This window comes from Calonectris borealis, chromosome 2, assembly GCF_964195595.1.
Source record: "Calonectris borealis chromosome 2, bCalBor7.hap1.2, whole genome shotgun sequence".
NCBI classification, from domain to species: domain Eukaryota; kingdom Metazoa; phylum Chordata; class Aves; order Procellariiformes; family Procellariidae; genus Calonectris; species Calonectris borealis.
The window spans coordinates 169,577,064-169,591,831 of record NC_134313.1 but is presented as its reverse complement, the minus strand read 5'-3'; the positions used below and the strand labels follow the sequence as shown (position 1 = coordinate 169,591,831).

Sequence of the window (14,768 nt, the reverse complement as noted above, 5' to 3'; positions counted from 1 at the left end):
TTATTTAAATAAAAGTGAGGCCGGGATTAGAAAAGCTTCAAATGGATATCCTTATCTTAGTTATTTTAATAGGAATTTGACATTCAAGTCCCTAAAATGGTCTGGAAAGTCTCAGCCATGAGGATGTACTTACGTGCTATCCTAGCCCCTGCGTGTGTGTTTTAGATACATTCTGCTATAAGCAATACTGTTTTTTTGCACCTTCCCAGGAGAAGACCAGTGTGTGATCTGAGGCATGAATTCTCCCCTGCGCCAGCTGACATGTTGATGGTCAACCTCCCATATAGCTCCATCCTCATGTCTAAATATAAATCTGTGCTTGTCTTTTAATGAACCGCAGCACAACAAAGGCCAGGGGTGCCGTCCAGCCTGAAAGAGAGACACTCTGCAGCAAGTGAGCTGGGAAGGTAAGTGTCAGCGTGGCTCTGGGGAGGATAAAACCCATCGATGGGACCTGGGTCGTAACCCAAACTTCCCCTTGTACACGTACATGCATGCACATGCACACCAAAAAATGTTTGACCCAGCGCCAGGCTCAGCCCTAAAACCCCCAAACTCTCTTTCCATTTAAGTGCTAATTTGTAACAATGCCGTATCGGATGGCTCTAAAATAGCCGGGTAAATGTCTTGTCCTTTTATAGCAGTGGCCCTATTGTAAGCTCTGGCATGTGACAGGTCTGAGAGTGACACAATGTGTGACTTCAAGAGACTGGACAGGGATAAAGACCTGTGTGCGCTGGTGATTTATCCTGCAGCAGCCACCTCTTTCCTGTCTGTCTCCTTCTTTCCCTCTCGAAAGCAGCCCACCAGCAAACCAACATGCCTCCAAAGAAGCCCGAACCTAAGAAGGCAGAACCTAAGAAGGAAGAACCCAAACCAGCGCCTAAACCAGCAGAACCAGAACCCAAAAAAGAAGTCGAATTTAACCCAGCTTCTATCAAAGTACGTATCTTTTAATCTGGCATGGGAGGAAGCAGGCTGGTGGGGCTTGGGTTGGTGGTGGTTCTGGTGGTGGTGTATTCCATGCTGTGAGATAACATTCTCCAAAAATAGCTCTTGGTTTTTAGCAGAAGATGAGCAGCAAAGGCAATTGCCACAGGTAGAGTAAGAGTGGGAGCAAAGTCATCAGGGGCTCTGCTAAACAGAGAAGCTAAAAGCTGAATCTTTTTTTATCTGAGGATGTTCAGACCTGTTGGTCCCATCTTATGCTCAAAGTAGCAAACTTTATTGCACGCAAGCTTCACTGACCTCAGTGGGAAACTTATTGCAGGCAATATTGCAGGTAGATGCCAGGAAGGCTTGACTGTACTCAGGGTTGACCACTAACTAACCAACGGCCAAGGCTAGATTGTAGGTTTGGAGTGGGCTTGGAGCATGGGTTGAATTCATTTCTCTCTGCCTGGAATGCATTGCTTTGGTAGACATCACCAGCTTGGGACTTTCTTAAAGTGAGCCAGTGGTACCTCCTGTGGTTTTCGAGAAAAGCCCAACTGAATGACAAAGGAACTGTGTGCTTATGTGTGTGTTTTGGAAGGCAGAGAGAAACTTGGGCAAAAATCCAGATTTCCTGAATGACCTGCTGCTTTCAGGTTCTGCCCCAAGGATTCCTTCAAAGGGCATGAGCCTTCTCCTCCTTCTTCTCCTTTAGAGAAGTCTCTGCTGGAAAGAGTCACTGCTGATCTCAGCAGGGGTTGCTGAAGTCTTGCTCAAATGTGTACGGACAAGATTATGTTTCCAAGGCCATTTCAGAAATAGGTTTTGAGAGAATTTGGGGTCACTGCTCTAATCCTGAGCTGCCTAACTGGCATCACATTGCCCTTTCAGTGAACCACCCCATGGACAGGGAACTGCCAATGTTTAGGAAACACTGAAGGTTTTAAAGCTGTGAAGTAGGTAATTCCTACTGAGGATGCTGGAGATTTGTTTCCCTTTCAAAGGCTTTTTTCCATGGGAGTTGACCCTTCAGCAGATATCTGAGAGTGACTCTTTTATTTCAAAAGTAATTTCTCTCAGTGAATGATAGGGAGAAAGAAATTATATATTCCTGTAGAAATGATGAAATGGACTATCAAAGAGTGACCTCTTGACTTATAAAAATGCAATAAGCAAATAAAGGTCTAAAAATGACTAGTTCCCCTTTGCTCCTTCTGCACCACACTCACTCACAGGCAATGTCAGAGACCCCTGCACGCATCTCTAGGAACAGCTTTCCCATATTATTTGCACAGTAAATACCCCATGACGGATAGACACTGCAAGACATAGCAGGATTTCTTTGCAAGGCATTGTCCTTTGGGAATTGTCCTTTGGGAATTGTCCTTTGGGAAAAGGCATTGCTCTGGGGGAAAAGAAGAGGAGCTTTGCAGCATCTCATGGGTTTCTTTCTCGTGGGGATTTGGACCAGACAATGACTGGGTGTAAATCAGCATTATTTTGTTGATTAATTTAAAGCAGCCAGATTCTTTCCTGTTTCTTACAAGAAATTGAGCAACCAACAGGGGAGTCCTGGTGATCACCTGTGTTTAAGGTGACCATAGGACATGAGACAAGACTAGGTAATGCCAAAGAGGAAAATGGGCAGATCTCCACTGCCATCATGGCACCAGCTCCTCAGAGCTGAGGTGATCTCTCTGGGACCCTCTCTTGTCAGCTCAAAGAGTAGTTCCCCCTCTCAGGAAAACACAGAAACTATGTGAGAAAGGGAGTAAGTTCATCTGTCTCTTCAGTGTGCCTCCTGAGCACACCGAAACAGGACTCATGGGTAGCATGTAAATCATGGGCTGCTGAAACCATTTGCTTCTTCCACATGGGACTGACTCCTGCAACTGGGGTTTTCTACCAAAGGAAGCACTGAAAATGGGTTTGTTCTTCCTTGAATCATAAAGACCTTGAAAATTTTTCAGTTTAAATACTGGTGAAAAAAAAAGCAATCATTTGTAACTGTATCAAGAAGAAGTCAGATTACAAGGAATTTGGTTTTGGGCTAGTTTTAAGAATAATGACACCAAAGTTAATGCTGTGTCTGAGAAGCACTTCCACCGTGACCTTGGGCAACGTGGTGGGATCCAGCTCTCTGCTAACATCTCTGTACTTAACATTCCTGCACTGTAAAAGGAAAAGGGGACGATTGCAATAACTTCTCTTAGAGGGCACAGATACCTTCAGCTGAGATGCCATGACGTTATGGTAATATTCAGCTGGGATACTATGACATTGTGGTATGGTATGAAGAGCAGCTAAGTCCAGTAGAGAGATGAGTTGTAATTAAAAAAAACCTAAACAAACCCCAAACTGGTACCACTCAAAAAATAGATATGCATCTTTGCAGTCATCACAATTTCAAAATCATCAAATTCCATTATCTACTATATACAAAACTGGACTAGGGAAAGCATTGGTAGATGCATGGTCTGGGTCTGGTGTTTTTTTTTTTTTTTCCAAAACTTGTACCAAGGGGAGATGATATTCTCTAGAGAAGTTTTCCTGGGAATTTTTCAATTAAATGTTTTTCATCAAAAACACTTTTGTCAAAATTGAAGTTATTTGTGCACAAGTGCTGGGTCTGGTAAATATATGGCTTCCTGTTCCATAAACCTAGCTCTGGTGCAGCTCAGGCCATCTGGTGTAGATCAGAATACCTCCCTAGATCATTGTACAACATTTGAAAAAAATGCTTTAATGAGTTTTGAAATTCTCCAAACATTCCGTTTCTGCATTCCAGGATGAAACTGGCTCTTGTTTTCATGCTGAAGATAGCCTATAGTTAAAAAAAGGCTAGAAAAACAAGCTTGTATCAAAACAAAATGTTAAAAATGATCAAAATGCATCTTTTGATGGGAATGTCTCAAATTATGAATATTTATTCTCAGACCTTATTGCACAATTTTGTATTTGGAATTTTTAAACTTTTTTTTTAGACACTAAAAAGTCTCAAAACTAAAATATTTCTATGGAAGAGAAAAGTACTTCTTGTTTCAATTTTCCTGACTGTTATAGTCTGCTGTCATGATAATGGTCTAAGAGCTTTATTTTGCACTCCAGAATCATATTAGATTTTCCCATTATCTTTCTCTTGCTGCTTCACGGTCTCAATCTGTATTGGGTCTGTATTGGGATGTCAGGTACAGTGACCTACATGCAGTTATTCTAAAGTTTTAATGTTACTCACATGTACATTCCCATAGCATTTGACCCAATATTTAGAAATTTTCAAAGTAGATTGGGTACGATTGAATGTTGTTTGCAACTCATAGATAAGAGTTTTGGGGTTTCTTTGTGCATTTGTTTTTCTGTAAGAGCTTGGCTGAGTCCACAAGGAAGTCTTTGTTTAAGAAAGTGTTTCTCTAGAATGGCCCCTCAACCTCTTTACTTTGGGGAATAGATTGTCCTGAAGAGATTTTGTAGCAAGAAGATTGTCTTTTCCATATATCTAATTCATTTCCACCTGAATGCTGGCTTTTAGCAGGGGGGCACATTTTGCCAGAAATATATTCTGCTCTCTTGAAAAATAGTAAGACTGATGCAAAACAGGATTCATCTTTTACTGTTATGGACACAGAAAGTGGGACTGGCTTATTTAGCTTTAACCATTGGGAAGATGATCATTGATCTTAAACAGATCATCTATAATCAGCAGAGAGAAACTTTCTAGAGGTTTATTCCTTGTTTAGCGGTGCTAAACACCTGTATCAGGATGGCTTGAATCACCCTTGGAGATGCTGATCTCTTGATAAAGGGAGATGAGACAGATATTTGGGTGCCAACATTTCAGCAGCTAAAGTTAGCTGAGATGACGTGTGCTCAAAGTCCAGTGAGTCCTGGGTACAAAAAGGCCACAGAGAGACAGCTGGCATATGTGAGGATCTGGCTTACCATATAGAGTTACCCTTAATAACCCCATTTTCCCACGTCATCACTTGATATGCTTATTGTAGCAGTATGCAGTAATACAGGTGCCTGGGGAGAAAACAGTCATCGTTTATTTTTGTGGAGTGCTGTGATCTTGAAGCCATGTGAAACCTGTTCTCCCTGAAAAGCCCTGCAGGCTTCTGAACATCTGCAGGGATACTAAAAAATAAATGCTCCTTCCCTTTTTCTGCAAGAAAAGATGTAAGAGCATCCAGGATGGGAGCAGCCACGAGGGAAATAAGCAGGCATCGTGCAGCACTGGTAAAGATGAGACCCTGCCGGACTTGTCTGTTCAGCTCCAAAGCACCGAGTGTGCCGCAGTGCGATGGCAGGGTCGTAGCCAGGCAGACGTGCAGGGGTGCACGTGCGAGCCTCCGCCGCAGCGTGAAGCAGAGCTGGGCAGAGGTCGGGGAGGCTGCAGTCTGGGGGAAGGGAAGCAAACGTCTCTTGGGAGAGATGGATTGATTTTCAAGGAGAGAAATTCCATTTCTACAACAAATGTCCTGCTAGGGGAGACTGTCAGAGCAGTTTTGGTGCCTTGCTGAAGAATTTATTCTGGGCTGAAGTGACTGAAATGATGATTTCAGAGCGAGTTTTAACATGGAAGAAATGTATATGAGTTAATAGTGGACATACCTGTGAGAAGGGCTTAGATGGGGGAATGAAAAAGCAGAAGTTACTTTGTGGATAAAAAGGATTTTGTTTGTTGGGTAAATGTGTTGCATTAGTGTCCATGAGAGAAAATATATGCTCTATTAAACATGTGGCTGTATAAAAGAAATTCAGTTTATGAGAGGAATGAATGTGTGTACAAGAGAGGGTGAAGCAGCATATGACACCTTTGTGCCTTTGTGTCTGAAGAGGTACCTGTGTGAGACAGAGGTTTTGTAGCAACGTTTTTGAGGAGTTTGTGTGTGCAATCAGTAGCCATGGGGTGTGTGCCCTGATTTCTTGAGGTTTTGTAGCTTGAGGTTTTGTGAGAGGTTTTGAATGTACCTCTTATTGAGAGAGAGGTATTTAGCTACATCCCTGACTTCTGTAAGGAGAGAGGGGAGTCTGTGGGTGTGGGTGTAGAGGTGAAGGGTTTTGTAGGCAAAAAGGCTTCCTCGTGAATAAGAAAGCTGATGTGTTGGCCCACTTGACAGAGATTTTGAGCATGCAAAAGAAGTATTTTATCTGGATGTGTGAGCGAAACAGGGTAGGAGCTCCTGGGCGCACATCTCTTCTGGCGAGCGAGGCTCAACAGCAGATAAACTTGTAGCTGGCTGGTGGCAGGAATGTAAGGTCCTTTGCAACATAGACCCATGGAAAGCATGACACAACAGGGGTTGTGCAGGAAAGGTTGTGTGATGGCCAGAAAAAGCCATTTGCTGGCCCAAGGTTAGGACATCCCAGTGCGGGCATGATGTCAACCAACATATTGAAGAACCCCTTCCCTCTGGTGCAGAGACAACAGGAGCAGGGTTCTTCAAAGCCATTCACCAACCTGTTTCACCCCTGCTGTACACGAGGAAAGCACATCTATGTCAACAGTGCACCAGGTAGAAGGTGGTACAGAGCTGTCCCTGAGCCACCCACACAGGGCAGCTCATTGCTCTGTGTGGGGACCATTTCTTTGAGTCTCTGGGTAGATGATGACCTAGGACATATTAAAGGCATCCAGACAACTAAGGGCTTGTCTGATTCAGAAGAAAGCCTGTCTGGATATCCCATGCAGTGTACACATATCATACCCAGCTTGGAAGAAGAAATCGTGTTATGTTTTAGTAAGATGTGGGGGGGATGCAGGTCTTTGCCCTCTTTGAAACCTGTCAGGATGTTAGATCTCAGTGAGAGTTTGGCCAAGTCTTCCTTGAGAGTGATGTGGGAACTCTTTATATGTGTATACCTGAGCCTCCAAGATCAGGCATCAAGACAGCTGAAGGTGGCCACCATATGCGTTCAACCTCCCAACACCCTCTCATTTTTCTCTCCCCAACCTATTTTTTCCCTTGGTTTCGTTCCTTCCAGGTGTTACATATTCCCATTGTCATCACCATTATTATGATTGGCCTACAGTGCATCTCAGCAGAAATACTTTTAGAGAGCAATTTCCCTCCTGTGCTCACATATTTGAAGGTTTCTGAAGTGGGCAGACACCTGCCAGGCTAAACCGAGCCCACGCTGGGCCTCTTTCTCTCAGTGGTTTCTTCCTGAGCCTTTCAAGCACAGAGAAATTTGAGTAGTGAGTCTTGAGGAGGCCCCAGGCAAAAACGACTAAAAGTTTAGCAAAGACAAGAGACCCCATTGCAAGCTCGTGGGAGTCAGTAGGAAATTTTTCCTTTTGGTTTTATGGGATTTGCCTCTGACTCACCGTTCTTGCTATGGACCGGTGCTCTGGAAAGGTGTGAGAACTTTTGTGAGCTTATTGTGATTTATTTTTAATTTAGCGAGCGACGAACGCCTCTTAGGTATGTACTCAAAAATTGCATTGATCTGGCAAAATATCTTCAGATGCATGGAGACAACTCCCTTTTCAGCATAACCGTGGTACAAACTGCTGTAACTCCAGAGGAAGATTTCAGATGCCATTTATTTTAAATACCAGATATCTTTCTCAGGATGGGATGAATCTTTACTTGAAAGGGGAAAAAGCCAGCCTGGCTTCTAGGGAGGGAACCTAGACATTTAGCTTAGATGAGACGTCTATCTCAGCTGGTTATAGTGCAGAAAAAGGAGCTCTACCCTAAAACCTTCGGCTGCACAACTTCGAGTTATTACCTCAAGCGCAGGGTCTTAGTAGACTATCCAGATAAGTGCAGAAAGTCACTGGAGGCTTGGATTGCATTATTAAAAAGTTTCCATAACTAATTAACACGCAACCCACTGCCCTTTTGCACTAGAAAGCTAATGAACCAAAGTGCCCTGATACCCTCGGGATGGGCACAGGAGAAGAACCAGAAAAGAATAAAATAGGAGAAATTCCATTCAATTGGAATAACCAGGATAACCAGGGTCCTCTGCCGTGCTCACCAAATAGAAATATGAAGGTAGTGAAGAAGGCCAAAGGCTCCTGCATGATCTATTAGCATTTCATGTCAGTGAGTGTGGCGAGTACTTGTTTTATAGAGCTTAAGGCTGTTAAATCATCTAATCTGACATTTTATACACAGATTTTGACCCAGACAAGCTCTACTGAGCCCAAAAATTTTGGTTAGGGAAAAGCATTTTTGGCCCAATGAGAAAGAAAGGAAGGAAGAAAAAATGTTGGATTCACCTGCTGTATTTCAGGCATCTACAAGTTAGATATTCAAGGCTGAGCTAGTGTCTTCAGGCTCCCACTACAGTTGCTAAGAGAAACAAGCACTTTCAGAAGTTCATTTATTTCACCCGAAGACGACCATCTAAGGTAGATTGAATGAAGCAGCTGTAGCAAAGAGGGCCCGCTGAAGAGCAGGAACACTCAAGCCATGATCTGGATGCAGTGAAGAGCCCTGGCAGCTCACTTTTGTGCCCCAGCTATTGAGAACTGCAAATACTTGATGCTCACCAGTAGAACACTGCCAGAGCTGGACTGTGCCTGGATGCAAGCCAGTCAAACTATCTGGTTTGTACGGTGCTGTATAGCTCCACTGGTTTGGATTTCTACCAGCCTGGGGACTTTTCCACAGTATAGACATTGGCTGCGGAATGTTAGCGATTCTGCCCAAGGCCCTGCTCTAAAAGGAATGATGGTCCTACTCCAAAATCCTGTCTCTGGACCGACCACGGAGGAGAACGGATCTGCAGGATCCTGAACCTGAGCAATCTCTACTACGTCTGAAAGAAAATCTCGCATCCTCCCCATCCGTCACCCCCTCGAAGCTGGGGGGAATCCAACTTCAGCAGCCTGTGGTCCTTCCTAGGAAAAACCTGACCTGAGGATTTCAGGTCATAGTGGGCAGCAATTGGGTGGGAACTGGAAGAGGATCATCCTCCTGGAGGGATTCTCCTCCCCATTCAGGACAGCTAAAGTCTGAGGCATGGCACTTTTTCTCCATAAACGGTGCTTTTTCCTTGCCCCATGCCCTCTGCGCAGCGGGGGGTGCAGAGATCTGACGTTACACACGTTGCACACACCCAGGCGCGGAGGGGAGGGGAAGCTCAGCTGGAGAATGCTGCCAGGGCTGTCAGCACAGTCTCTATTCCCTCTCCAAAGCCTCCCCGCCTGTGAGAGGCTGTTGTATGAAGCTACCATAGCTATTTCTCAGGAGTCGGTGGCTGAGACACACTGCCTTGCACATAAAAATCAGGTGATGATCAAGCTTATAATGCCCCATTAACAATTATCTTCAGTGCTTCTGGATGGACCCCAGAGATGAGCATCATTAAAATGCCACGCTGCCATAGCATGCTTCTAAAGGCAGCTCTGCTCTTTTATCCTCTCCTTTATTTATCACGCTCCGTGTCACTCTGGAAGCAGAGGACGTTCCCAGCCAGACCGGCCGTTGTGGGGCAGCTTTTAATAGTGGAGAGAGCAACTTTCTCCCTCCTGTCCCCTCATTCAGAGCAGATGGCCCCAGGTTGACATGAATTTGGCAGCTTGCTTGACAGAAATGAATCAGTGCCTGAAAGTGTAAAGAGTTATTTCAGCATTAGGAAACAACCTGTAGCCTTGACCCAGAGAAATGTTTCATCAGAAGAGGGGATGAAGGATGACTCAAGTCCCCGGGGCTGTAGCATCCCCAAAAGAGGTGAATCCCAAGAGATGCAGACCAGGATGCAAAGCAGCAAAGAAATAGTAAGACGTTGAGCAAGCGTGCAATAAAACACAGCAAAAGGGTTTCTTGGTGGTATATTCCACTCATTCTTAGGGCCAAAACCGAATAGCACTGGAAATCGAAGGAACTTTCCAGATGAATCTTCTGGGCCAACGAGAGTCTGGCTATCTTTGTATATCTCTCTTGTTCGCAGGGCTGGGTGACATTTCTCATAAAAATACTTTTTGGGGAGTCCTGAAAAGTGCAGTTTGGTGATACCAGGATGTTTTGCAAATACACTCAGATTTTTCAAAGACTTTTCAAAAAATCTAAAAAGGATAAAGAAAATTACCAGTTTCAGCTTTTTTTAGTTAATTCCCTGTTTAGATTTTTTTGATCTGAAACAGCTATTAATTTTGGAGGGTTCTTTCCTTCTTATATAAAAAAATACCCAGAAATTTTTAATGGTTGAAATTACTTCCATTTGGACAAAAGAGAACATTTTGACCAATCTGGAACAATTTTTGTCCCTCATTTCCAACTAAAACTGTCATCAAGTAGAACACAAAACCCAAACCTATTTTCATTCTTAATCAAAATGACTTTTCCCCCCAAAATTTGGAAATTGCTCAGTGGCACCCTAAGATATGTAGTAGTATGATTTTTTTTTTTTTAAAATCATTTTTCTGGGCAGTTTCCCCTTCCAAGTCTTTGTTATGCAGCTGCCAAAAAATAACTTTTCTACAATGTCTGATGTCTGTGGCACAGGGACGTACAAAACCAAACCTGTAAACAGCTCAGCTTGGTCTGAGGGATGTAGAGATGAAAACCTGTCAAGTTTCATATGCTCTTTTTTATTTGAAATAACTCAAGAGTTGCAGCATTACTGAATCCTCAGTAATTCACATGTAAAGTGAAATGTGCCGCTTTCTGAGTCTATCTGGATTGTTGAGGTAGAAGTGCAGCCGGATTTTCTGAACGTGACTTTCCTTAGTCTCTCATGGAAAGAAGACAATTTCTGTAGCGGGTCTTAAACATCGTCAACTTTATTTCCCTAATGCAGAAGAAAAGGCTGTGGCACTGGGTAAACCCTGCCCAAGGGCAGCCCAAGTTTACCGAGTCATTTGAAATCATCGAAAGTAAGGTTTTCTGCAAACGTGTCTAGGGTTTTTTTTCATCTCCCTCTACATTTCCCCTTGTAACCCTGCATGTTTCACATCTTTATCTGTCTCCCCTGACATTTATACGCTCCTTGTCTCTGCAGTACTTCCCAGCCTGCTTTTCATTTCTGTGTGAAGCACGGAAATCGTGCAAATCGTGCAAACCAAAGAATTGTGCAAAAGCAAAGAGCTGGTTTGAAAGGGTTTGCACTGCACTCAGCAAGGTGATTGCAATGCAGTTATTATCGTCCCCGTTTGTTTTCCCTTTTCAGTTGTTATCTCAGACAAGCTAGGACACAAGAGGTTGTTTATTTCTGCTTTGCCACCAGATGAACTTTGCAGCTTTTTGTAAAGGCGGGGGATGAGACAATAGCAAATAAACCCTGTTTTGACAGCTTCTGGGGTTTTCAAGTGGCCCTGCAGCAGGTCCTGACCTAGAAAGCCCTTATGGCAATACATCCTGCCACAGAAATTTATCTTCTGAGATCTCAGCCAACGTGTTTGTCTGCTCCAGCACGTGGTGTGGATGTGGCCTCTGTAGGTTTGTTTGCATGTCTATAGTTGTGCGTGAGGTAGGTTTTCTTTGATTTATAGATGGGAAAGTAAGCAGCATATCGATGTGGAGATCTCGTGCTATGGGTGTGTGTGCCTGAGGTGGGAAGCGAGAGTGAGAGCTGCCCGACCCGCAGCCTTACCATCCAGCCGGTGCCTCCCAGCCTTGCCTTTTCCTTTTCCTCTCTCCAATCTGCCCCTTGATGAGCAGGGAGTTATTAAAAGCACACTCGGGATACGGAGCAGCTCTGTAATAAGATCTGCATTTCTCACATAGCTGCTAAACCTCAATCAATATGGTTTTAATCGCCATTTGTGTAACGTGCAATAACTATTAAATTTAAATTAAATGCACAGCTCAGAGCATGCAGAAGGCCCTGGCCAAAGTGCTAACTTTTCCCAAGTTGCTGGAAAGCTGGACTGTAGAGACAGAGTATTTATTCCTCTCGTAAACCAGTTAAATCTTCACTTAGGGAAGAGGAAAAAATGTTGAGAGTAGCTATAGGAGGGATGGGGGCGGAGAGGAACAGTGGCTCTTAACAGAAACAGAAACTTTGGGTTTCCCCTAACTTTTGCAAAGACGTTAGTGTTCGGGCAGAGGTGCCTGGGTGCACTTTTCCCTGGTGTCTGTGCTGACAGGATGGAAAAAGGCATTAGTGGTGTTCCCTGTGTGGAGCAGAGCCACACAGGTCATGAGTTGGATGGGGATGTGACTCAGAGCCAGATGATGATGTTCTGCCTTCCCTCCTGGTCCTGCACCCCATCCCTTCTCAGGGGCAGGTTGGTTACCAAATTGTCACCAAGTCCTTGCCATGCTGGCCCAGGGCAATGCATCTCCAGATGAAAAGCATTCCAAACAAAAGAGCCCTTCAGCTTCTCTGTACAAGCCCACGAGCAATCACCTTGGGATTGCAATCACCTTGGGTAAAGACCTATTCTGCACTTACATGCTCCAGCAACAAAATGGGGACAGTGTTAATTATAGCTCTGAGATGGGCTTTCATGAAGGGTTTTGATGTGTTAGAGGAGTAGGACTGATATAAATACCTAAAAGCTACTTCAGAGCAGTTCCTCTTGGCAGCAGAAAAAGGCAGAGTGTATCTACACTGATTTTCAGGGAGAGGCGTGCAGTGGGTACCTGCTCTGGCCAAAAGCGGGGTAACCAGTTAGCTCTGCACCAAGAGCAGGAGCGTGGGAAGAGCTCCTGCTGCCTCTCTATGCACATGGCTCCAGCCATGAGACCTGCCCACCTCGCCGCACAGGCTCGGGGGCTCTGGGTCCGAAATCATCCCAGCCTCTCCTAAAGCTGCAGGGGTTGTAAATGGTCTCAAACTATGGGGCTTTCTAACATTAGACTAATAGTGAGCTCTTCTACCTCTGTCTTCTTTCCTCCCCCAGGCCAAGGACTAATGGGTTGCTTAGACTTTATTGCAAGGTTTCCAAGTGGCAAAAGGATTGGTTAAAGCCCAGGTATTATTAAAAACAGCAACAACAACATCAAATTTCCTAACAATATTTCATATATATATATATGTATGTATAAAATTATCATATGCTGGCCAGTGTAAAGAAGTGGAAAGAAATATGGGAAAGGGAATGGATGTAATATTAGTAGAGGGGCAATGCCAATATAATCTCCAGAATGGTTTTTTTTTCCCTCCTAAGCAAATTTCCTTCTTGAGTTTAATTTCATGTCTCATTGTATGCATGTATCTTACGTGGCATTGTTCCCTCCCCTGTCCTATCTGCAACCTGAATCCTAAAAAAGCAGACAGGGAGAAGAGGGACTCAACTAAATTTAACCTGAAATCATCGTGCTATGCTCAGGATATGTGGTTAGCTTGCAGCCCAGCTCTCTTTGATGAGATAGCTGCTTCCCAGAATCCCAGCCATAGCCAGGGAACTGGGTGTTGCTGCCACTAATAACAGGGATCAGGAGAGCTTTAGCAGCTTTTGCTCGTGAATGCTGTCCACCTCACGGATTGATTCCCAGCAGCAGGTCAATCAGCATAGCCCCCTCCAGTCACGCATGCACCCATGCTGATTTATCCCAGCTGAATACCTGCATCCTACTTTTCCAAAGATCTGTGCTCTGCATCCAAAAGATCCTAGTTTCTAGGTTTAAAAGGATCAGTGCAGATTTACACTGGTCCTTTATAAACCATCATCTCTCACTTCTGCTTTCTCTGTCTGGCTTGGGGTTTAATGTGTGTGTATGGTTGTGAATATGCGTTGTGCATACAATATATACTAGGAAGAAATTCTTTACTGTGAGGGTGGTGGGATACTGGAACGGGTTGCCCAGAGCAGCTGTGGATGCCCCATCCCTGGAAGTGTTCAAGGTCAGGTTGGACCGGGCTTTGAGCAACCTGGTCTAGTGGAAGGTGTCCCTGTCCATGGCAGAGGGGTTGGAACTAGATGGTCTTCAAGGTCTCTTCCAATCCAAACTATTCTATAATTCTATGAGAGATATATATATATAAAGTATATATAAAAATACATAGTATGCATATGTGTGCATAGATGTGTGTAGGAAAGAAATGTGAGTGTGCATTTATGTATATTCATATGCAAATATGAATCAATATACATATATATACAGACTTATATATAGACAAGCAAACATTTACACCCATGCATACACCCCTATGCAGTTTGTTTTCTTTATCCAAATGCCCGGTGCATGTGTAAGCACACACCGTAGCTATGCAAGGTGCCTGGATGCCCAACTCCGGGACCTGTGCCCCCCTTCCAGCCCTCCAACAGGTGCAGGAGAGCCGAACCCCACAGCCCATCCTGCCGGGATCGCTCCGGGAAGGAAGGTGGCACTCAGCCCGCAACCCGGCCGGAGCCAACCCAGCCTCCAGCCTGCAAAAACTGCTTTGCTCCAGCAAACTTACGCATCCAAAACCCAGAATAGAAACAGTGACAATCCATCGATTGTGTTTTCTGGGAAGCAGCGGAACATCGCAGCCACCGAGCAGACGCGGCTGAAAAATCTCCTGTGAGAAGTCTGCTCCTGTGAATGATCTTAGAAAAACAAACCAGTTTATAACCCTCCCAGCCTTAAAAAAACAACAATGGGGAGCAAGAAAATAAAAAAAGGCATCGTTGAGAACCCAGCTATAGTTAAGAGCAGCCTAACAATAACTGTTGAATGCTTGGGTGAAAAAAAAGAAAAAAAAAAGAAGGGGAAAAATAAAAAAGGAAGGAAAAAAAAAAGATAAAATCTTGGTAAGGAAAATAGCTCAAACTTTTCAGTGTTTGTGGTTAGTGCTGACTAGTAGGTAAGAGTCACAGCCTGGCAGGGGGTAAAAATGTTCTCTCTCTTTGATTTAATGGTTGCAAAATGAACTACCCCCCCTGCAAATGCACCCCCCTCTGTCCAGAAATGACATGTCATCGAATGCCATGCTGCTTGGTGACAGCA

General features: G+C 44.2%; 1 protein-coding gene across 2 annotated transcripts in view; it reads left to right on the top strand.

Moving 5' to 3' along the window:
• Positions 1–207: 207 nt before the first annotated feature.
• MYL3 (myosin light chain 3) overlaps positions 208–14,768 on the top strand; it is a 38,761-nt gene continuing 24,200 nt past the window's right edge. Inside the window, exons 1-2 of one of the 2 annotated variants that reach the window (XM_075140823.1) lie at positions 208–407; positions 800–942. In XM_075140823.1, coding sequence (XP_074996924.1) covers positions 820–942 — 123 coding nt within the window. In that variant the 5' untranslated portion in view covers positions 208–407; positions 800–819. Of the gene's footprint in view, positions 408–705; positions 943–14,768 lie in introns of those variants that run through there. The other variant, XM_075140822.1, reaches the window with a different exon arrangement.